Genomic DNA, 23,728 nt, shown 5'->3' with positions numbered 1-23,728 from the left:
ACACTCTTTTGAGTTCCTGAAGAAACTGAGGTCCAGAGAGGTAATTATATTTGTATGTATATACATATGTGTATATATATATACATATTTATACACAAATAGATGGGTGTGTAGGTGATTGTGTATATATGTGTATACATATGTATGTGTATTTCTGCAATACATATACAAATATACAGATATGTATATATACATATAAACACATGCAAACATCTTTGGGTATAGTAGATGTGCTTATAAATAATTATGTATTCTGTGTATAAAAGTAATATATGTATGATATATAGAGAGACAAATATATATGATTTGTATATATGGATCACTTTGTACACATATTTTATTATTGTTCAATCATTTTTCAGTTGTGTCCCATTCTTCATGATCTCATTTGGGATTATCTTGGCAAAGACACTGGAGTGGTTTATCATTTCCTTTTCAAGCTCATTTTACAGATGAAGACAATAGGATAAAATGATTTGCCCAGAGTCACACAGCTAGCTGAGAACAGATTTAAACTCACAATGTTGAGTTTTCTTGACTACAGGCCTAGTGCTCTATCCAATAAACCACTGAGCTAAGCTTATACACATACACAGGTGTATATATAAATATATGTGTGTGAATATTCATTGTGTTATTCATTTATAAATCAATCTATGTATATAAACGTGTATAGTATAAATGGATTACATATGATTCATATATACATATATATGAATCACTTCAGATGTTTATATATCTGTATTTATATTTATAGAGAGAGATAATCAATGCTTGTTAGCTATCAGACATAGACAAATTTGCTTAGGTTTTAAGTACTACTGAAAGATTGCATTTTATTGGAAAGCAATTTTCTATATAAATATAATGTAATAATAAAAATGCTTAGTGTTCAGAGCTATGAATATTCAAGGTATCCCAGAATTAATGCACATGGAGGTAACTCATTCTATTAGCCCTGAAACCTCCTTCCATACTGTTAATATTTTTTAAAGGTATTTTTAAAGGAAACTGGGTCTCTAGAGATTCTTATGTGAAATAAAAGGAAATATTTTTTTCTATCAATGACACCCATCCATGCATTTGACAGAAAGTAATTAAAATGCTTTTATTTGTCATGTCCTTGTCAAAAGAACAAGATTTTTCCTAAAAACATGAAAAAATACACCAAATCTTTGCACATGATCTATCCCATTTTCCCCTGCCTCAGAAACAAAAGAAAATTATTCTTCCTCTGAGACATGCAAGTCTTCTTCTCTCAAAACTTCCAAGCACTTCACCAAGATCAAGGCCCCAGTTAGTTCTCGCCAATGTTTGGTCACAGGATTTTTCATTCTGTCCAAAGCCAGTTGTAAATCTTGCAGCACATCCCAGTAACTTTCTCCATAATGTGCTCCCCAAGTATAAAGGAAATCATATGCAGGCTTCCACATCATCTGAAAAAAAAAATAGAGAAGTCATTAAATGGAAGCCCAGAACCCATTGGGAATAGGCAAAAGCAAAGCCTCCTAGGAGACTTGCAAAATGGAGAATGGTGGGAATGTTTTTACCTTATAAAAATGCATGCTTTAGGAGCAAATTGTAGCCTGACACATTAGAGAGGCCATGAGAGCTTTAAAAAGAGCCCAATCTTCTCCATTTCTGTTTGATAAACCTCAGTGCTTACTCAGAGCTGGCAGGAATTCTGTAATTTGAGCATGGCAAAGTGTTGTAGGGTCCTAAGGGTCAGAAAGGCCCACTTCTGATCCATAATCTTTGAGTGCCGATGGCCTTACTGCTTAGCATCCTAAGCAATTCTCTTTGACGACTTGAATTCAAGTCTTCCTTTGAAATATACCAGTTATGCGAGGCTGGGCAAATCACTGAGCCTCCAACTAGCACTGGAGGAAGCTCTCTGGAACAGAATGGACAAATCTGCTTCGAAGACTGCAGAACTGAAAAATCTCCATTCAGATAGATAGGAATGAAAGGTCCATAGACTTAAAATAAAAGGAAAAACATAGTAATTATGTGCACCTTACATATGTTTTACATGTAATAAGGTTTCATAGGGGTACATGTGATAAAAGATAAGTTGGATTTTATGTTATTCAATGTCTTTTGAAATGTAGTCCTTTGTATGAAGCATCTAGGAACCTGCTCTTTTCCTACCAAATCTCTTGAGGGTGCAATGGAAAGGTACTTAATATTGCATAATTTTATGCAATCACAATTGAATAAATAATCCATTGGATCTGACCAAATGAAAGCAATTCTCTGATTCCCTAAAAACAAGTGATGGGAGGCTGTTATTCCATTGGGGGATCAGTGGACTGTTTTAAGTCCCCTCCCCCTTCAGGGCACTCTGCCCAGCACCTGACCGACCCAATGACATCACTGTTTCCATAGTGATCTGATGGCGTCAAAGAACCTCACACACAAAGTGAGGATGTCATGGTAACCACGGCAACCAGACTTCCAGTGAGGATAGAGACAAAGACAGGCCAAATAAGACAAATTATAAAACATGAAAAGAAAAATGATTCTGAATTTGTGTTGGGAAGATGAGGGCTGAGGAAGCAGAAAGCTTCTCTGAGGCAAGTAATGAGAATGCCAACTTTGTCCCTGATGCTTCTCCAGGATCACTCCTCTCACTCAGACATTTGTCCCACTGGTAAAAGGCAGGCTCTCCCAAACCATGAAAGTCAAAATGGGATATGAGGTGGCTCAGCACAGGGGATCCATCAACTGGATGAAGAAAGGGAAACCTTAAGCATCAGTGAACCCTTCCCTCCCCTCGAGCCCCATATGCTCCCATTGTTTAGGGACAGAAAACAAGATGCCCAGTGCACACTGCTGGTGTAAATGGCCGACCCTGAGGTCGTCAGCTGACTGCTGATTCACCACATTCAATGGTAGTGTCCCTGACACACGCAGCACTGACTCGGGGGTGAAGGGGAGGTGAAGGGAAGAGTGGGCAATAGTAAAGTTATTCTACTAACTGAGACCCCTCATAAACAGGCTAGCTAATAACCAAGATCTTCAAAAAACAGGACATGACCCTGATCAATCATTAATATTAGATGGATTGAATGGAATGGTTTAAATTGAACAATAGGTATAAGATTATAGTATTACTAAGTATCCTCTGTATTTTCCAGGGGCAACCTTAGGCATATTTTCTAGTTTATGGGTTTTGAAAATTCAAATTATTGGTTTGCTTCATCTGACCATCAGAGGAATTGAAAATCTTTATTTCCACAGCTTGAAGGAAGTGTCCTGAAGGATGTGTACCCTCCCTTTCTTATTTCTAGATTTTCCCAAGAAAATTAGCTCTAAGTAATTTGAATAAATGCATCTAGCTGCATAGGAACATAATGGAATAATTTTGAAGAGACACACCACTCCCCAGGACTAAGCACAGTGTCTGGGCACATAGGAGGCTCATAGTAAATATTGATGGATGAATGGATGGATAGACAAATTATGAGTTCCTAAACTGCATTAGTGAAGGGAATTTTGCCACCAGCAGTCCTCCTACTCCAATGAAAGCAGATGCACAAAAAGTGGATTAATTCTAAACATCCCCCTGTAGAAGAGAGACATACTACCCTAATAGTAAACAAGAACAACAACAGCAAAATTCTTAGCTGTGGGGAAGAGGCGATGTTCTGGGGTCACATTATTTTCATTTCACTATTTTGAGGTACAACATTTGTGAGTTCAGTGACTTTGGTTCCAGTCCATGGTCTGTACCTTTGCAGGTTTCTACAATTGCATAGTGCAGTGATATCACACTGACATAAAGATCTTAACATAGGTTTTCACAATACAATACTTCCAAGTTGGAAGAGATTTTAGAATTTGTCTGAACCAGGAGCTCATTACCAGAGATGTATCAGATAGATAGATAGATATACTTGTACATATTTATCAATAGATAGATATAGAGAGAACTCTTTTGATATAGTTTCCTTAGCAATCTTATTTTTTGTATTTTTATGCAACTAAAAGCATTATTCTCTGAAGGGATTCATAGGCTACATGAGACTGCCAAGGTTTCCAAGACACACAAAAAAGTGAAGCTCTCCCAGCTAATAAGAATACTATCACTCCGAAGACAAGGAGGCAAGAGCCTCTGGTTGAAGATCTCAGGGTGGGGAGAAGGAGGGTGAGGAGCTACTGACTAACAAAGGAGCCCCTTCCACTCATTTCTAGGGAGAGCTTGTGATGAGAATTTTCCTTCCATCAAGCCCATATATCAGGCCTCTCTCTTACTTCCATTCATAATGTTAGCTAAGGGGACAGATATATTGTGTCTTTAGCTGTGAGATTATGTGTGTTTGGTTTTCTGGAGGACTGAACACTGGGGTAATATTTATGGTGATATTCCTAGGGAGACGATGTGACTAAAATAACTACCTATTTGTCTAAAGATGTGATTTGAAAGAGCTTGCAGGAATAGTTCGGTAATAGATTGGGACTGCCATGTCAGCCTCTAGAATCCAGCCTACTGCTCAGAAATGAGGATGAAGATGAGGAGGAGAAGGAGGAAGAAAAGAAGGAAGAGGAAAGTGAGAAGGTGGGAGAAGTAACATTTCTATAGCAAAGTAAGGTCTTTGGCTCACAAATTTCATCTCATTTCATTCTCACAACTCAGTTAAGAAGTAACTATTATTATCCCCATTTTACAGATAAGGAAAGTGAGGTTGAGAAAAGATTACTCAGTGCCACACAGTTGATACTTATTTCCAATGCCCTAACCACTGTACTATCTATATATCATCAAGAATAATAGAAACACTATGTTTTTATTCAGATATTATCTTATTTCTGTTTCTGTATCCCTTGCAATGAGCTCACTGGCTGAATACTTAACAAACAAAGCCTGTTTAATTAAAGATTGCTAAAGTTCAATATGACTTAAAAGTCCTCATTGTTCCAAGCTGTCCTTACAAGGTACTGATTTTAAAGATCATCATGTCTAACCAGATTGCATATATTTACCTCAGTGCTAAGGTAAAATTGCTGTTGTTGTTTTTTTAACCTCACAGCCTAACAGCAAGAAATCTACTCCAGGAAAAGATTTTGCCTTCCTTCCTGAGGGCCCTCATGTTACTAAAAGATATTCTGAGATCAGTGGAATAGTGTAGAGATCGGGCCTACAACACTGTGGCAAGTTGGCGATTCATCATGTCTGACATGAAAGCTTGGTGTCGGCCAATTAGTTTCTAGTGTATCTGAGATTGCTTCAGTCAGAGGCAGAGGAGATGACCATAGGTAACTTCTCCCAGGCAGCAGACTTGACACTCTTCTCATGGTTTCCACAGCTGCCACAGAGTGCCCTGAGGCCCCTTCCCTCCTACAACAACCCAAATTTCTGATCTTCCATTAAATATACATGGGTGATATCAATGATGGCAGTCCTAGTTTGAGGAGATAGGATGGCCATTTCTCAATCTCAGCATTAGTAGCAAGGGCAACAGGATGTTCTGAAACAACACAGCATACACTTGAGAAGTATCTGGCTTCTGGCTGATTCCGTGGGTTTTAGCGCTTCATGAGAACCAGTCTGAGTGAGACTGAGTGGACCAGCTCTGGGAAATCTAACGAATCATGGATGGGAAAATCAGATAGAGTTTTGAGGGAGTTAGAATCCTAAGGAGGATTCATCATCTAACTTCCTTTGGGGGCATTCAGAGAAAGAATCATCCTCAGATTAGTGCCTTGGATAGTGCTAAGAATCTCATCATCATTATTCATAATTATATTACTGTCAATAACCTCAGCCATGACATAGACTGGAAATCATCTCCCCCCAATCCCACCATTGGGAATGTATGTGAACTGAAGTTAGGATTTTCACAAAATGAGCTGGAAGAAAACTCAGAAGTCTTCTAGCTCTCCTTCTTACTATAAACTTAAGTCTGCTTCATGGTCATTTCCACCTTTACCTTCTTATTGTCTCCATTAGAGACAAGCCTAATTTTTCTTCCAGGTAACATAGCTTCAAATACTTGAACACAAATTGCCTGCCCTATTCCCATAACTTCTCTATTTCAAGTTAAACATTCTCCCTTCTTTCATCTGATGCTCCAGGGTCATGATCTTGGGCCTTCAATAGGATAGATGCCCTCTTCTAGACCTTCTCCTGCATACTATAATCATTATTAATGATAATAATTATAGATAACATTTATGTAGCTCTTAAATATATCAGAAACTAAGTGCTTTACAAATATTATCTAATTTTTAACCTCATAACAATCCTGGAGAGTAGATGCTAGAAAGAAACTGAGGCAAACAGCAATTAAGTGATTCACCTAGCCTTGTCTGCATGGCTGGCAAGTAGCTGAGGACATATTCGAAGTCAGGTCTTCCTAACGCTAGGTCTCATATTATCTACTGAGTCATCTAAAATCTAAGGTACAGAACAGAACCCAGCAATATGAAAGAACTAAGGCCTGACCAGGCCAGAGTACAGTGGTCATCTGCTCTCTAGTCCTGTATGTTATGACTCTACCAAACCAGAATAAAATGGCTCTGTATCTCTTGTTTGTCACATCTCACTGTTCACTTATGTTAAACTCATTGTGTGTTCAATTAGGCAAAGAGACAAAAAAGCAGGAAACCTATGCTAGTATGGCAACGCAGAAGCCAAATGGAGAGATAATTTAATGTGAGAAGAAAGCCAGTTTTCAAAGCTTCAGAGATAGTGGAAAAGGAAAAAAGCTGAGAAAATGCTAGTGGAATTAAGAATTATGTTAAAAGGAGAGGCAGATGGCAAAATGATCAAGCCTCAGACTAGATATTTGACCCGGTCAAGTCACTTAACCCTAGTTGTCTTAGTTCCTTATTTGTTGAATGAGACAGAGAAGAAAATGGGAAACTTTGCCAAGAAATCCCTAAATGGGATCACGAAAAGTCTAACATGACTGAAAAATCACCAAACAAAAACTGGCTTAAAGATCTTTGAGAAGTGGAACTAAAGCCAGAACATATATTGAGATAGTTAGGAAGAAACATAGTCAAAAAAGGAGAGCTCTCTCATTGTATGGTTATGAAAGGAATAAGGGAAATGAGATCAGCAGGGCAAAGGGTTTACATGAAGGTCTGCTCCCAGCTCAAGAAAATCTGCACATTTATTAATGAATCAGAAGAAACCAGTAGAAGAGTCATTTTGAGTAGCCAAAGTCCCAGAGATGGTAATGACGGTGATAAAAACTATACTATTTAATAATTTAATGATTAAGAGTAATTAACAATATTAATCTTGGTAGCATGTTGCAGGGAAGGAATGATTCCACTTTCTTCCCAGCCTTTTGGTCAGAACCAGAGGCACTAGGGGGAAAATAGAATAGCCTTTGGAAGGCATGATGTATACAAATAAAGCCATAAGAAACAATATAAGAGAACCTATTTAAGTGCCAAAGTATGAGGTAAAGATAAGTGGCCCTTGTGAGCAAGGGATGAGTGGTATAACAAAGAACTCCACGAAAACCATCAATTATTTGGAACCAATGGGAAAACATTGAGCTTTCCTTTGTTTACCAAAAATTATTTTAGGCCCTAAACCAGGTTGGTCTAAGTCATGTCTGAATTAGGAAAAAATGATGCTTACATTGAAGCAAGATGTAGCCATATTAATACTTCACCTGATGGTATTTTACAGCTTATAAAGTACTTCATCTGAGACATTGGGAACATCATCATTATCATTTTTTATAGTCTTTGGCCCTGGGCTATCTAGCATTTTCTCTGTTTCTTGAGTGAGGACATAAATGGAATGCTCATCAAATTTCCCTGTGTCACAAAGCTCGGAGAATGACCTAACATTTTTCTAAGATCAGAGCTGGTTCAAGCCCCTTTACAGACTAGGAAATATAGTCATACAGTCATTCAGAGGGTACATCTGTAGGCTAGGATTAAAACTCAGGTATTCTGTCCCCAAATTCAGAGTATTTTCCATCACACTATGATTCTCCATTGAATGAGATGGAAACCGGAATCCCAAATACTGATATAAGCTTAGACATGGAAACAAATTCAACATAGGAAATTTAAACAAACAAGATTTTGTTTGAAAGATTTGTAATTTCTTCAAAGCAAGGAATTTCAGATGGGAATCAAGGGTGGCCAGATTTCTATCACCACTTCAGAATGTGAACCAACCAGGTCAGTAAATAAGTCAAGATTAGCTTATGAATAAAGCAAAGATAAAAGTAGTTGCTCAGACACTTCCACAGGTACTAAGTATTAGAGATGGGGGATTAAACTTGTCTTCCATTCTCTAAACCTAGATTTCTCTCATGGACTGTATTGTACTTAGTAATAAATGTAAAATTCTACCTATTTATTTAAAAACAACAAGGAAGACACAATTACAACGTAATACATGTGAAAGAAATCTGGAAGTTTCAAGGAACTTCAGGTTCAATGTAAGTCAACAGTATGAGATGGCCATTGAAAAGCTCAACCTTTTGCATTGGAGAGGACAAAACAAAAGTAATTAGTAGAGTCTGTGCTCAAGCTGAGTAAGCAGCTCCTAAGAATTTGATGATCAGGTCACCTGGGTTTGATTCACTATATTACTGGATCCTGAAAGAAGTGACAGATGTGATTATCAGGACACCATCAGCAATGCTTGAAGAATGGAAAACAGGAAAAGTACTATAATAATGGAAAAGGGAAAATAGTGTCCTGATTTACAAAAAGAGAAAAGAATAAAGTCTACCAACTAGAGGCCAGAGAGGTAGATTTTGATTTCTGGGAAACTTTTTGAAAGGGTCATTGAAAAGATTGTTGAACATCTAAAAAAGGAAGGAAAGAGGCAATTTGGTTTCATCAAGAGCAGGTCATGACAGACCAACCTTATTTTCTTATGGACAGTTATCCACTTGTACATGAGAGCCATTATATGCACATAGTTTACTTACTTACTTTAGCAGAGCTTTTAACAAAATATTTCATTTTATTCTTACAGATAAGATAAAGACAAGGCTAGACAATACTATCAATCAAATGCAGACTTTGTCCACCATCAGAATGTCATCTCAGTGTTCAGAAATAGGAGTGATGGATAGAAGGTATAGGGAACCAGATTGTAATGTGATATAAGGGAACAGAAAGCTCCAAACCATTAGAGCTCTGACAGGTAGGGAAATTAAAGTTCAATATAGTTCAATAACCCAATTCATTCAGTTTTCAGTTCCTTACCACTACAAAAGGGCCACTACTAATATTTTTTTTTTATACATGTGGGTCCTTTTCCCTTTTGTAGGATCTTTTTGGAATATAGACCCAAAAGAGACACATCTGGATCAAAGAAAATTCACAATTTAATAGCCCTTTGGGCATAGTTCCAAATTGCTCTCTATAATGGTTTGATACGATCACAATCCCACCAATAATATATTAGTGTCCTAGTTTTTTCTATATCGCCTTCAACATTTTTCATTATATTTTCCTGTCATTTTAGCCAAGCTGAAAGGTGTGTAGTGGTACCTCAGAGTTGTCTTCATTTGCATTTCTCTAATCAATAGTGATTTAGAGAATTTTTTCTTATGACTAGAAATGGTTTTAATTTCTTCATCTAAAATTATCTGTTCATATCCTTTCATGACCTTTCAATTGGAAAATGGCTTATTTTTTTTCCTAAATTTAATCAATTATCTATACATTTTAGAAAGAAGGCCTTTTATCAGAAATTTGGGATGTAAAAATTTTCCCAGTTTTCAGCTTCCCTTATACTCTTGGCTGCACTGGTTTTGTTTGTTAAAACACACACACACACACACACACACACACACACACACACACACACACACACAAAACTCCTTTTTAATTTAATATAATCAAAATTATCCATTTTACATTTCATAATGTTTTTTAATTCTTCTTTGATCATAAATTCCTTCCTTCACAGATCTAAGGAGACTATCCATTGTTCTCCTGATTTTCTTATAGCATTACCTTTTATGTCTAAATTGTGAACCCATGTAGGCCTTTCCTCAGGATAGGGTGTTAGATATTCTTCAGTGCCTAGTTTATATCACACTATTTTCCAATTTTTCCCAATAATTTTTGTCAAATAGTGAGTTTTTTTCCCAAGAACCTGGAGTCTTTGGGCTTATCAAACACTAGAAAATTACAGTTATTGACTATTGTGTTTTGTGACCCTAACTTATTCCACTGATTAACTACTCTATTTCTTAGCCGGTACCAAATGGTTTTGATGACTGCTGTCTAAGCCATTTTTAATGAGTGATCTGAAATATAAGCTTTTATCCATCACTCTATCTTGGCAGGCTGATAAGCGATAAATGGGAATGTGTGAGAGTTCAAAGTGTCTCAAAAGAGCCAATATTAAAAAATTTTCAGCATTGGCATTTATATTTCAAAAATTGGTAAATATCACAAATAAGGCTCTGATTTATTATTGTGTTGACTTAATAAAGTTTTGGAGAAAATAATAATAAACTTGAAATCATATCATATATACAAATCCTTTTCCTGAAATCCCCACCTCCCAAAGATCTGGTAGTTAAACATATACCTGCACACCCTTGGCTAAGTGTATATATGGTGGGAAAAGGGAGGATGACTGGAGTGACAGAAAAAAAAATTAAGGAAAGATGTATATGTATATACATATATGTAAGTGTGTGTATACGTGTGTGTGTGTGTGTGTGTGTGTTGTATTCTGGAGGTATGAGCTAAGAGGGCAGAGTAAAGGCAAGAACTAATACAAATTCTTCCACAAACTTCTCCAAATACCTTTAAATAATGACTCTAAACAAATCTTAGAGCATCAGAACCTACAAAAAGATGTAGTGAAATAATTTTCTAGCCTAGGACAACTTGGAAGATCAGCATGATCTCCCAAGATCTTTCTCACTTGGGTGAGAATAAGGAATGAATCAGCACAGTCCTGATCTCAACAACTCAGGAGCAGGCTTTGGGAACCACTGAATCAACAACAGTGATGGCAGCTTCTGGAGCTCTCAGTCAACAGATGATAAATGGGTCGAACAACTGGTCAAAAAGAGATTACAGGGGTCTCTTTGGTAGCACTGAGGCAGGACTCTTGCCTTGCCCATACTCAGATTGGGTGTAAGCCCTGAGTAGCAGTTCCAGGGCAAGAAGGAACACAAGCATACCACAACTTGTAGCAGGATGGGAGCAAAGACCCTCCTCATACTCCCAGGCCAGAAAAAAGTACATGTGGTTTCTCAAAGACAGAGAATTTCCCAGGAGAATACTAAACATCTTCTTTTAGATCATACTACCTTAGAAAAAGAAAAAAAAAAACTGAAGTATCTCTGAAAACAGCTGCACAAAACCCCTGAAGCTTGGGACAGCTCCACCATAGAAGCAAAGTGCAAATGTAACAAATTCAAAAGTCAAATTATAGACTGGGGAAATGAGCAAACCACAGAAAAAGATCCTGACCATTGAAACTTACCATAGTGACAAGTGAGATCAAAACAGACTCAGAAGAAGATAACAAAGTCAACACTCCTACATCCAAAGTCTCCAAGAAAAATATTTTCACTCCATGGAAGGGCTCAAAATGATATTTAAATTCAAGTAAGAGAGGTAGAGAAAAAAATGGGAAGAGAAATGAGAGTGATGCAAGAAAATCATGAAAAACAAGCCAACATCTTGGTAAAGGAAACACAAAAATTACTGAAGAAAATATCTTAAAAATCACATAAGCCTAACTGGGAAAGGAAATACAAAAAGCCAATAAGGAGAAAAAGGTCTTAAAATTGGCCAAAAGGGAAGTAGAATTTTCCAGATGGAAAAGGAGATATGAACACTCATTAAAGAAAATAATTCTTTTAAAATTAGAACTGGGAAAATGGAAGCTAATGACTTTATGAGAAATCAAGAAACAATAAAACAAAATCAAAACATTGAAAAAATAGAAGACTGTGAGATATTCCATTGGAAAAACAACTGACATGGAAAATGGATCTAGGAGAGAAAGTTTAAAAATATTGAACTACTTGGAAGCCATGGTTTTTACAAAGAGCCTTGATAGCTTTCAAATAATTGTCAAAGAAAACTGTTTTAATATTCTAGAAACAAAGGGTAAAATTGAAATTGAAAGAACCCACCCATAACTTTCTGAAAGAGATCCCAAAATGAAAACTCCCAGAAACATTATAATCATATTAAAAAGCTTCCAGTTCAAGGATAAAATATTGCAAGCAGTCAAAAACAAATAATAAAAGTAATGTGCCACAGTGAAGATAACATAAGATTTATCAGCTTCTACATTACAGGACTGGAAGTCTTGGAATATGATATTCTGGAGGACTAGTGAGTTAGGATTATGACCAAGAATTACTTAGCCAGCAAAACTGAGTATAATCCTCCAGGGGGGAAATGATATTCAGTGAAATAAAGGATTTTGAGCATTCTTGATGAAAATACCAGAGCTGAATAGAAAATTTGACTTTCAAATATAAGACTCTAGAGAAGCATAAAAACGTAAATAGAAAAGTGAAATCATAAGGAACTTAATAAGCTTTAACTGTTTACATTCCTACAAAGGAAACTGTCAATTGTAACTCATAAAACCTTTCTCATTATTAGAAGAAACTTTATATATTGAGAGACAAACAGACACACACACACACACACAGAAAGGGGGGGGGGGCAGAGGACACGATAGTTGTTAGTTGAATGAAGTGTGAGAGAGGAGTAGCCTGGGAGAAAGGAAAAGGGAAAGGTGGAATGGGATAAATGATCACACATAAAAGAAGTAAGAAAAGCCTTTTACAGCAGAAAGGAAGAAGGGAAAGTAAGGAAGAATGAATGAATATTGCTCTCACCATAATTGGCTCAAAGAGGGAATAACACACACATTCATTTGAGTCAAGAAAATAAAAGAAAATGTAAAATAACTCAGGGAGAAAATAACTGACTTGGAAAATAGATCCAGAAGAGATGATTTAACAAAATTATTGAACTATATGAAAGCCATGATTAAAAAAAAAAAAAAAGCCTGGATATTGCCTTTTAAAAAATTATCAAGGAAAACTGCCCTGATATTCTAGAACCAGAAACTAAAATAGTAGCTTAAAGAATCCCCTGATCACCTCCTAAAAGAAATTCCAAAATGAAAACTCTTAGAAACATTATCTATAGGTTTTAGAACTCTTGCATCAAAAAGAAAATACTGCTTATAACCAGAAAGGAAGAGTTCAAATATTGAGAAGATAGTCTATGCACAACATTTAACAGACTTTACATTAAAGGATAAGAGAGCCTGAAACATGATGCTCTGGAAAGCAAAGGAGCCTAGATTACCCAGAAAAATTGAGCATAATATTTTGATGTAAAATGAATATTTAACAAATAAGGGACTTTCAAATATTCTTGATGAAAAGATTAGAGTTGAATGGAAAATTCAATTTTCAAAAAGACTTAAGAGAAGCATAAAGAAGTAGACAAGAAAAGAAATTTAAAAAGAAAAACATTTTTCAATAAAGTTAAATTGCTTATTATTAAGTTAAAATGCTTATTAATAATAATAAATTTTGCTTTATTACTATAAGAAAACTTATAAGAAGTATAAGTACATAGAGGATGTGGATATAAGAGACTCTGAGGGGATGAAAAAAATAAAAGAGGGAGGAGGAAAAGAGATTGAATTGGGTAAAATGATCCCACATAAAAGAGGCACGAAAGAGCTATTATAATGGAAGGGAAGATGAAGGAGTCATCAAAATTAGTTCAGAGAAGGTAAATTATGCACACTCAATTGGAAACAAATCTATCTTACACTCTAAAGAAGTAAAAAGGGATTGGGATAATAGAAGGAGGGAGATACTAAAAGAAAGGGTATATTTGGGAAGGTGGTGATCAGAAGTAAAGGATTCAGAAGAAGGAAAGAGTGAAGAATAAGAGAGAAGCAGATAAACAAGAGAAAAATAGCATGGAGAGAAATACACAGTTATAAAACAGAAGTGGATAGCAGGATGGATTAAAAAGAAGAATTTTACAATATGTTATTTATAAGAAAGTCATTTGAAACAAGTACACATAAAACAATGAGGTGGATTTATGAAAAAAAACAATAAAATTTATAAGCCATTGGTTAATTTTATGGGGAAACAAATGAAATAATAAAATCAAATTACTATTATCAAAAATGAAAGGGATGACTTCATCCATTTAAGAGGGAATTAAAACAATTGTTAGGAGCTATTTTGCCCAATAATACACCAATTAATTTGACAATTTAGATGAAATTGATGAATATCTAACCAAATATATATATATATATATATATATATATATATATATATATTTATATAAACTAGTCAGATTAACAGAAGACATAAAATACTTGAATAATTAAATCTTAGAAAAAACATATTGAACAAGCCATCTATGAATGTTCTAAGGAAAAATCCTTAGGACTAGATGGATCCACAAATGAATTATATCAAACATTTAAAGAACAATCAATCCCAATACTGTATTAAACTAACTGAAATAGGAGAAATAGGAGTCTTCCCAAATTCTTTTTATGGTGCTGATATCCAAACCAAGAAGAGCCAAAACAAAAAAAGAAAATCAAGAACCAATTTCCTTAATATCAATATTAAAATGTTAAATAAAATATTAGAAAAGAAATTACAGAAATATTATCACAAGGATTATACCTTATGAATAGGTGAGATTTATACAAGGAATGCAGGTCTAAACTATCAGCATAATTGACTATACCTATAGCAAAACCAACAGAAACTATTTGATTATCTCAAGAGATGCTGACAAAGTCTTTGCTAAAATACAATACCAATTTTTATTAAAACACCAGAGAATAAATGGAGCTCATCTTAAAGTCATAAGTAATATTTATCTAAAATCATCAGCAAGCTAATGGGGATAATCTAGAAGATTTCCCAATATAATCGGGAGTGAAGCAAGATTGATTGTTACCACATTTTTATTTACTATCATTCTAGAAAATTTAGCTATAGCCATAAAAAAAGGAAAAATAAATTAAAGGAATCATGATAGGCAATGAAAAAAAAAATTATCACTCAACAAATCATATGATGGTAGAGGTAGAGAATTCTATAGAAGCAAATAAAAACTAGTTGAAATTATTTACACTCTTAACAAAATTGAAGAACATAAAATGATCCCACATAAATCATCACCATTTCTCTATATTATTGATAAAGTCCAGTAGCAAAAGATAAAAAAAAAAAATCCATTTAAATAACTATAGAGAATATAAAGTACCTGGAAGTCTACCTATTTAGACATACCCAGGAACTATGTGAACATAAGTATAATATACTTTTTTTTAGTGCAGGAAAGATTTATTTAACATTCTTGTAAGTATGGGTGACTAGGTTAGTAGACATATTTTTGGAAGACAACATTTTATTTCCTATCCTGAAGAGCAAGTCCCTCCCCCATTCTTCATTAATTAGGTGTTACAGAAATTCACAGAATGTGTATCTTCACCTCTCATTACATAGCTAGTCTCTGCCCCCAAGGAGATTGCATATAATAATCTCTTTACACAAATAAAGTCACATATAGACAATTGGGGAAATATTAATTGCACTTCGGCAAGCTGAGCCAATATAACAAAATGAAAATTTTACCTTATCAATATATTCAGTGCCATATCAATCAAACTATCAAAAATATTCTATAGAGTTAGAAAAAATAATAACAAAATTCATCTAGGATAAAACAAATTCAAGGACATCAAGGGGAAAATATAAAAGAAGACGATCAAGCTGAAGCAGATCTCAAATTGTATTATAAAGATGTAATTATCAAAACAATTTGGTACTGAAAAATAGAATGGTAGATTAGTGAAATTAATTAGGTACAAATTATAGTAAGTGGACATAGTAATGGTCACACCATACCATTTCCATAGTAATCTACTATATATCAAACCCAAAGATAAAAGCTTTTGGAACAAAAACATTATTTATTACTATGATAAAACTGGAAAATGGTGTAGCAGAAACTAGGTATAGACCAGCATCTCATATTGTATACCTAGATAATGTCATATTTACATGTAAAGAGTGATACTATAAACAAATTAAGAGAACATAAAATAATTTATCTATCAGAGTTAAGGATAAAGGAAGAATTTAGGAACAAACAAGAGGTAAAGAGCATTACAATGTGTAAAATAGATAATTTTGATTACATAAAATTAAAAAGGTTTTGCACAAACAAAACCAATGGAAGGAAAATTATAAGGAAAGCAGAAAACTGAGGGATGTGGATAGGATTTTCAATAAGTGTATCTGATAAAGGCTTCATTGCTCAAATATATAGAGAATTGAGTCAGAATTATAAAAGTATAAGTTATTTCATAATTGATAATCGAAGGAAATGAACAAGCAGTTTTTAAAGAAATCTAAGCTTTCTATGGTCATATAAAAAAGTGCTCTAAATCATTTTTGATTAGAGAAGTGTAAATTAAAACAACTGTGAAGTACCTCCTCACACTTATGAGATTGGTTTATTTGACCAAAAAAAAAGGGGGGGGTGGAAAGAAAGAAAATGATAAATGTTGAAGAGGATGTGGGAAAATGAGAACACAATTTTCTTTGACCTGGCCTGTGGGCAGCAGAGGATAAATAAAAGATTATAGGAATCATTTAATAGCAATTGATAATGTGCAAAATTAAGATGAGAGTATATAGTAACAGTATGTTACTTTTTTTTTACTTTTTACTTTTTTAAGATCAAAGCAAGATACAATAAAAGAAATGCTAAAGCTTTCTCAGTTTAGAATTATTCATTTCAACTCAGTACAGAGTCATTAGCTAATGCACCAGATATTGAAGAACACTGCAGATAAAGGCAATTTAAGCTTAAACATTATATTTCTTTTGCTTTTAAAATTAGAATAGAGGAGAGAGTATAGTTGGTTTAAACTCCTCTTAAATAATTACAATTTGATATATTCAGAGATTAATCCACCTAAATCCCTCATGCAATAAACACAATGAATAAAGGCTTTTTAAAAATGTTTCACTAGTTATAACATTAAGATGACACAGGAGTTTTATTACAGTAAAAGCTCACATTTGCATAGCAATTTATAGCTGACAAAGAGGTTTGCTCCCAATACATACACTTTCTATCCTCCCCAACACTTCTTTCCTCCAAATCTTCCTTTAATATCCTCGGTTCAGTCTTCAGTTTCCACTTTAGCCTAGTTGCTTTCCTATATATATTACTACTACATCTGTTACTGCTTCAACTATTGCTGTTCCTGCTGCTGCTACTGCTTCACTAAGACAGTGGTGTATTATAACTATCCTGTATTGCAGATGACAAAACTGACAAGTGATATGAATTCTCTTAAGTTAAGGGATCACTAAAAGCAGGGATAGGATTTGAACTCAGGTATCCTGTTTTCCCAGGGTAGGAATATTTGCCTTATGCTAAAGATATCAGACCCACAACCTTCAGACCTTATGGCTCCCTGAGCGAGTGAAACCTGAATCTAATTTAAAAATATTTGGGAAATGTTTAACAAAATTGATAAAAATACACTCCAACACATATCATATTAATTTGTGGTTTCTAAGTCAATATGTGGCCACAGGAATCTCTTTCTCTGTGAGTCTGACACCACAACCCTACATTATAATATTGACCTTTACTAATCATTGATAAGGTTTACAGAGTTTTGTATCACAAGTCAAACTTAATCATTACTTTAAATAAATATGCTTATGTCTAGATGTGTTCACAGTTGGGCACATTCACTCTCACTCTCCCCAAATAGAGTCTCTAGATTAATATCTTCTTGATTTACCTTAATAATAACGGCATCTTTTAAAAAACAGAGGAACCTATTTGAAAAGAATACATATTTTGGACATTTTTTTTTCACAACAAGAAGATAATGCTTACTCGGATGGAATGATAGCTTAGGAAATGGGGGCAAGAGTATATTCCATCTTAGAATGTATGACTGAAAGAGGAAATCTGGATATAATAAGAAACATTCTAAATTTCAAGAGAATAGACAAATTTTCCGAAAAAGGAGAGAGAGCCCTAGAACCTAAAAATTTACAGGAAAGGTAACTCTTTTAAAAATACTACTATTAACTTACTCTTATTTTTTTTAATTTTTGAGTTCCAAATTCTCTCTTCTTATAATTCCTCACCACCCATTAAGAAAGCAAGCAAAATGACATCAATTATACATATGTAATTATGCAAAACATTTCCATGTTGCCAAAAAAGCAAGAAAAATAAACTCATTCAGAGTTCATAACTGGACAGTATTGCTATTAATGTGTACAATGTTCACTTGATTCTTCCCATATCACATTGCATTAGTTCATATTTGTCTCTTTTTTCAATATTATTTTATTTTTCGATTTACATAAAGATAGTTTTCAACATTCATTTTTCTAAGACTTTGAGTTCCAAGTTTTTTTCTCCCTTCCTTCCTTATCTTCCCCATCCCAAAGACAGCAAATAATCTGATATGTGCAATCATTTTAAACTTATTTTCACAAGTTTTGTTGTGAAAGAAAGATCAGAACAAAGTGGAAAAAAAAACACAAGAAATGAAACAAACAACAATAAAAGGTGAAAATTGTCTGTTTTGATCCACTTCAGTCTCCATAAGTCTCTTTTCAAATGCAGATGGCATTTTCCATCCTAAATCTGTTGGAATTTCTTGATTCAAGTTCATATAAGTCTTTACAGATATTTGAAATCCACTTGCTCATCATTTCTTAAAGCACAGTAATATTCCTTCACAATTATATATCACAAGTTGTTCATCCATTTCCCAACAGATGAACATTTAACATTTCCAATTCTTTGCCACTACAAAGAGAGCTGCTATAAATATTTTTGTGCAAATGGGTTCTTCCCTCTCCCTCCTCCTACCTTTTCAAAATATCTTTGGGATACAAACCTAGTAGCAATATTGCAGGATCAAAGAATATGCACACGCACAATTTGATTATCTTTTGGCCATAGTTTCAAATTGTTCTCAATGGTTGAAATAGTTCACAACTCCACTATCAATGCATTAGAGTCTCTATATTCTACATCCTCTAACATTCATTATTTTGTTTTTCTTTCATGTTAGTCAAGCTTAATTGTGTAAGGTAGTAAATAGTTATTTTAATTTGCATTCACTAAACAGTAGTTTTCAGAACATTTTTTTTCATATGACTATTGATGACTTTCATTTCTTCTTCTGAGAATTTCCTGTCCATATTATTTAATCATTTATCAAGTGAAAAATGGCTCTTATTTTTATAACTTTCACTCAGCCCCCTATATATTTGAGTAATGAGGCCTTCCTTTATCAGAGAAATTTGCTATAAAACTTTTTTTCCAATTATTTTATTTCCTTCTGAGTTTAATTATATTGATATCATTTATGCAACCCCTTTTTAATTCCTCATAATGAAAAGTATACATTGTACTTCTTATTATCCTTTCTACATCTAATTTAGTCATAAATTCCTTCATTATCCATAGATATAAGAGAGCAAATTTTCCACACCTCCCTAATTTGCTAATGTTGCCACCCTTTAACTTGATATGTGGTGTAAGATGTTAGTTTATGTCTGTATTTCTGCCGAGCTGTTTTCTGGTTAGGAAACTCAGTATTTAAATTCTGGAGGCACAAAGTGAGACATCTCTGATTAAGATTCATCTCAAGAAGGCCAGTGCGCATATAGGAAAATCAGCATCCATTTTACATTTTTCAAAAGCCATGAATAAAGTCTTGGAGGAAGCATGACCCATTAGAAAGACTAATAATTGAGTCAGAGCCATCTGAGCCAGTCCCCATATGTGAGCCTCAGTTTCTTCATAAAATGTAGATATTGGTTTAAATGAATTTCAAGGTCCCTTCCATGTCTAAGGTCCCAAGCAAGGTCAGTTAATGAAGTGTGGCAGCTAATGAAGTGTGACTTATTGTCACATTAGAGTAGCTGCCAGAACATTGAAATTAAGCGAGCCCATTATTGGATTTTGAGCTTGACTTTGATCCCTGGAAAACTTCTACAATCATGTTTCCCAAAGATGGCCAGTAACTCTCTGAGAAAGGAAGCAGGAGTCCCCGAGAATCTGCTTGGCCCCCCTATCAGGGGGTCCTGTCATAGCAACTTTATGTTCTTTCTTGGCAGGCCTACTGAAATCATGGATCAGATAAAGTGAATGTAGCTTTTTTTTATTATTATTATTATATTCCATGCTATTCTCACAGATAAGATGAAGAGATATAAGCTGAATGGTGAGAGAGTTGGGTAGCTTGGAAAATGGCTGAACTGTCAGAACCAAAGCCTAGTCCCACAGGATTTGGTGTGAGCTTAGTAGCAGCTACAGTGTAATGCTCCAGAGAGCTGGCTTTGACCCCGAGCTGGCGAGATGAGGTGTGTGTGTGGGGGGTGTTTTAGAGGATAAGGAGGGATGTGATAACTATCTGAAAACATCTGATGGGATTTCTGTGGAGGAGATTAGATGTGTTCTTAATTCCAGAACAAGGACCAAAAGCTAGAAGCTGCAAGGAGCTTTCAGGCTGGATATAGATAAAGACTTCCTAACATTTAAAGCCAAAGTGGAATGGACTGTCTCAGGGGGAGTGAGTCTCCCTCACTACAAGTGAGAGCACCAGGATCCCGACCTGAGTTCAAGTCTAGCCTCAAGCACTACCTAGCTATGTGACCTAAACAAATGACCTCAGTTTCTTCAACTGTAAAATGGACATAAAACAGCACACATTCCAATGAGATATGTGTAAAACACTTAGCACAGTGTCTAGTACACAGTAGGTGCTATATAAATGTTAGTGATGAAGATGATGATGATGTTGATGATAACTATGTGCTAAATACTAGGATACAAATAGAAAAAGCAAAGCAACCTCTCCTCACAAAGTGATTCACTTTCTAATAATAACATGATAACACATAAAAGAAAATTAAACTAGAGAATAGAAACAGAGCCAGAAGTCCAAAAGGGTTACAATAGCAAGGTTCATGGATCCTTCATGTATAAAACTGCCTGCCATCTAGGGGAGGGGGTTGAGGGAAGGAAGGGAAAAGTTGGAACAGAAGTGAGTGCAAGGGACAATGTTGAAAAATCACCCTTTCATATGTTGTCAATAAAAAGCTATAATTAAAAAAAAATGCTAGCCATTATATTATACCATCTACCTCTCCTCATTTTATGGATGTGGAATATTAAGCATAACAAGAAGAAATAACTTGTCTGTGATTAAAATAACTATCAGAGTCAATGGTTTAATCCAAGATGTCTGATATAAACTCTGCAATTTTTCTACATAATAATATAACCTCCACAAAGAAGATTCCTTTCTTGTTGAATCGTCTTAATATATAACTTAATATAGGCTGTGTGTTGGACAGGTAATCCTTTCTGGGATAGATTTTGGATGTCCAGGTAGTATGAGACTCCTCCAAATATTACAAAACTTCTAAATCTGGGGAAAAGGGCTCATCTTGACATAGAAACACCCACTTTTGCCTGACCATGAATACTTAGGGACTGCCCCCTACAGAACTTACAGAAAATCAATCTCAGAACTCTGGGCTTCATAGGAAACATAAAAGAAACAAAAAGCATTTGCATCTGTAGGTTGGGGTGAGGTAATTGGAAAAGGAGAAATTCTCTAAGCTCTCTTCCCCAAAGTGTTTTCACCAGAAGGGGAATGAGAGCAGAGCCTTGGGGAACTCAGGAGATGAAATTCTAATACAAGCTGTAGCAAGGAGGAAATTAATTGTAAAATACAATGATGAGCTAAAGGAGAATGAAGGAAGTAGGCAGGATACATACATTTGTCTCTTTGAACCCCAATTATCTTCTCTCTGTCTCTCTCTCTTTGTCTCTATTTCTGTCTCTCTGTCTTTATGTCTTTGTCCCTCTGTGTGTGTGTGTGTGTGTCTATCTCTATCTCTCTCTGCCTCTTTAGGTTTGGGTGTATAAAATGGGTTTAAAGCATGCACACATTTACATCTATTATGAACACACATGAGTATATGCATGTGTATGGTGTGTGTCTAAACATGTGTTACATGTATTGTATACTGTTTCTCATTTTACTACATCACACGCATGCCTATATTTACACATATATAATACTTGTGTGTATACATACATAAGTATATACTGTTTATTTTGGCTAATTGTGTTCCCTTACTCTTGAAAAGGACCAAAATGACATCGCTATGTTGTCCATTGGCTCTGACGATGGCTGATGAGACCATTATAAGCTTACCAGGCTTTACCACAGGTTGGGCAAAAATAGACCATATGACCATTTCGAGTGGAGCTCTCTTTCAGTCTGCATATCTCATATTTTCTTTGAGCTGCTACAATTCTGCTTTGCTCATAGAGCACCAAGCTTTCTTCGGTACAGACACACCATGCTGGGCACTCTTGGGCAGTGTATCTCATGTGTCACAATCAATGTCAAAATGCTTCAGAGATACCTTGAGAGAGTCCTTGTAGCACTTCTTCTGCCCTCTGTGTGAGCATCAGTCCTGTGTGAGCCATCTGTAAAATAATCTTTTAATCAAATTAACAATTGGTATAGAAATAAAATGGCCAGCTCTTCGGAATTGTACTCTGTGCCACAGAGATTGAAAGCTTGGCAGATAGATCCGCTGGAGAAAGACTGAAGTGTCCTGCCAGGTGATCTTCTGAATTTTCCTAAGACAATTCAAATGGAAGTGATTCATTCAGTTTCCTGGTATGGCTCTCACTGTGACACTGTCCAAGTTTCATGGGCTTACCAAAAGGTAAGCACAATGGCTTTGTAGACTTTCATAATATTTCTTTTTTTCCCACAGTTCCCCTCTAAACCTTCCAAACACTAAAAAAAGTTCTGGCAGTGCAAACATCAATCTCATCCTCTATGCATACATCCCTGGAAAATATACTGCCAAGGTAATTTTCTCCTTTTGCTGCAATTAATGGTTCCATGTATGGATGATATGATGCTGACTAATGGAAAACCACTCTTTTCTTGGTGGTCACAATTAGTACCAGCTGTAGAAATAAGTTTATTTTAAAATAAAATATGTATTTAATTGTAGCCCACATTTAGTACACAATAATCTGAAAACAAAAAAGTCATGCATCGATTCTCCCTTCACTTTAGTCTTGGTTTGTGGCCTTTTCAAGTTAAAGAATTTGTCATCAATGGACCAGCTGACCTGGGTGCCATTTTTGTGCCCATTGAAGACATCTAACAATATTGCAGGAAGTATCATGCTAAAAATCATGTGGGCAAGCATCCAGCCATGTTTTACTCCATTGTGACTGGTAAGTGTGAATGTATCATCCAGCATTCAGAATCCTTGTAAGCGTGCCACCCTGCAATTGATATACAATAGTGGTGAATTTGTCTTAGCCACAAAAATTTGCTGTAATCTTCCACAAGTCCTCATGATTAAGAGTATCAAAGGTCTTTATCAGGTCAACGAATGTTGGGTATAGACCAATGTCCTGTTATGTCCTGAACTTGTTAACTGTAAACACTATATCAACCATTTCTCTTCCCTTCTGAAGTCGCACTTGCTCTCAGATAGTTTGCCACTTTTCAGGTGAATGATCAATCTATTAAGGACTTTGGCAAGCTCCTGCTGGCAATAACTAAAAGAGACTATCCTGTGAAAGTCATATGACCACCTATTTTACTTTCCTTTATAGAAGTGTAAAATAGAGGCATCCT

General features: G+C 35.2%; 1 protein-coding gene across 1 annotated transcript in view; it reads right to left on the bottom strand.

Annotated features, from left to right (window-relative positions):
• Window positions 1-765: 765 nt before the first annotated feature.
• Window positions 766-23,728, bottom strand: part of MACC1 (MET transcriptional regulator MACC1) — a 76,122-nt gene continuing 53,159 nt past the window's right edge. Inside the window, exon 7 of the mRNA XM_012551440.3 lies at window positions 766-1,436. Coding sequence (XP_012406894.1) covers window positions 1,224-1,436 — 213 coding nt within the window. The 3' untranslated portion in view covers window positions 766-1,223. The remainder of the gene's footprint in view (window positions 1,437-23,728) is intronic.

The sequence above is a fragment of the Sarcophilus harrisii genome, chromosome 5, assembly GCF_902635505.1.
Source record: "Sarcophilus harrisii chromosome 5, mSarHar1.11, whole genome shotgun sequence".
In the NCBI taxonomy this organism is placed as follows: domain Eukaryota; kingdom Metazoa; phylum Chordata; class Mammalia; order Dasyuromorphia; family Dasyuridae; genus Sarcophilus; species Sarcophilus harrisii.
This window is presented reverse-complemented; position numbering and strand designations above follow the sequence as displayed.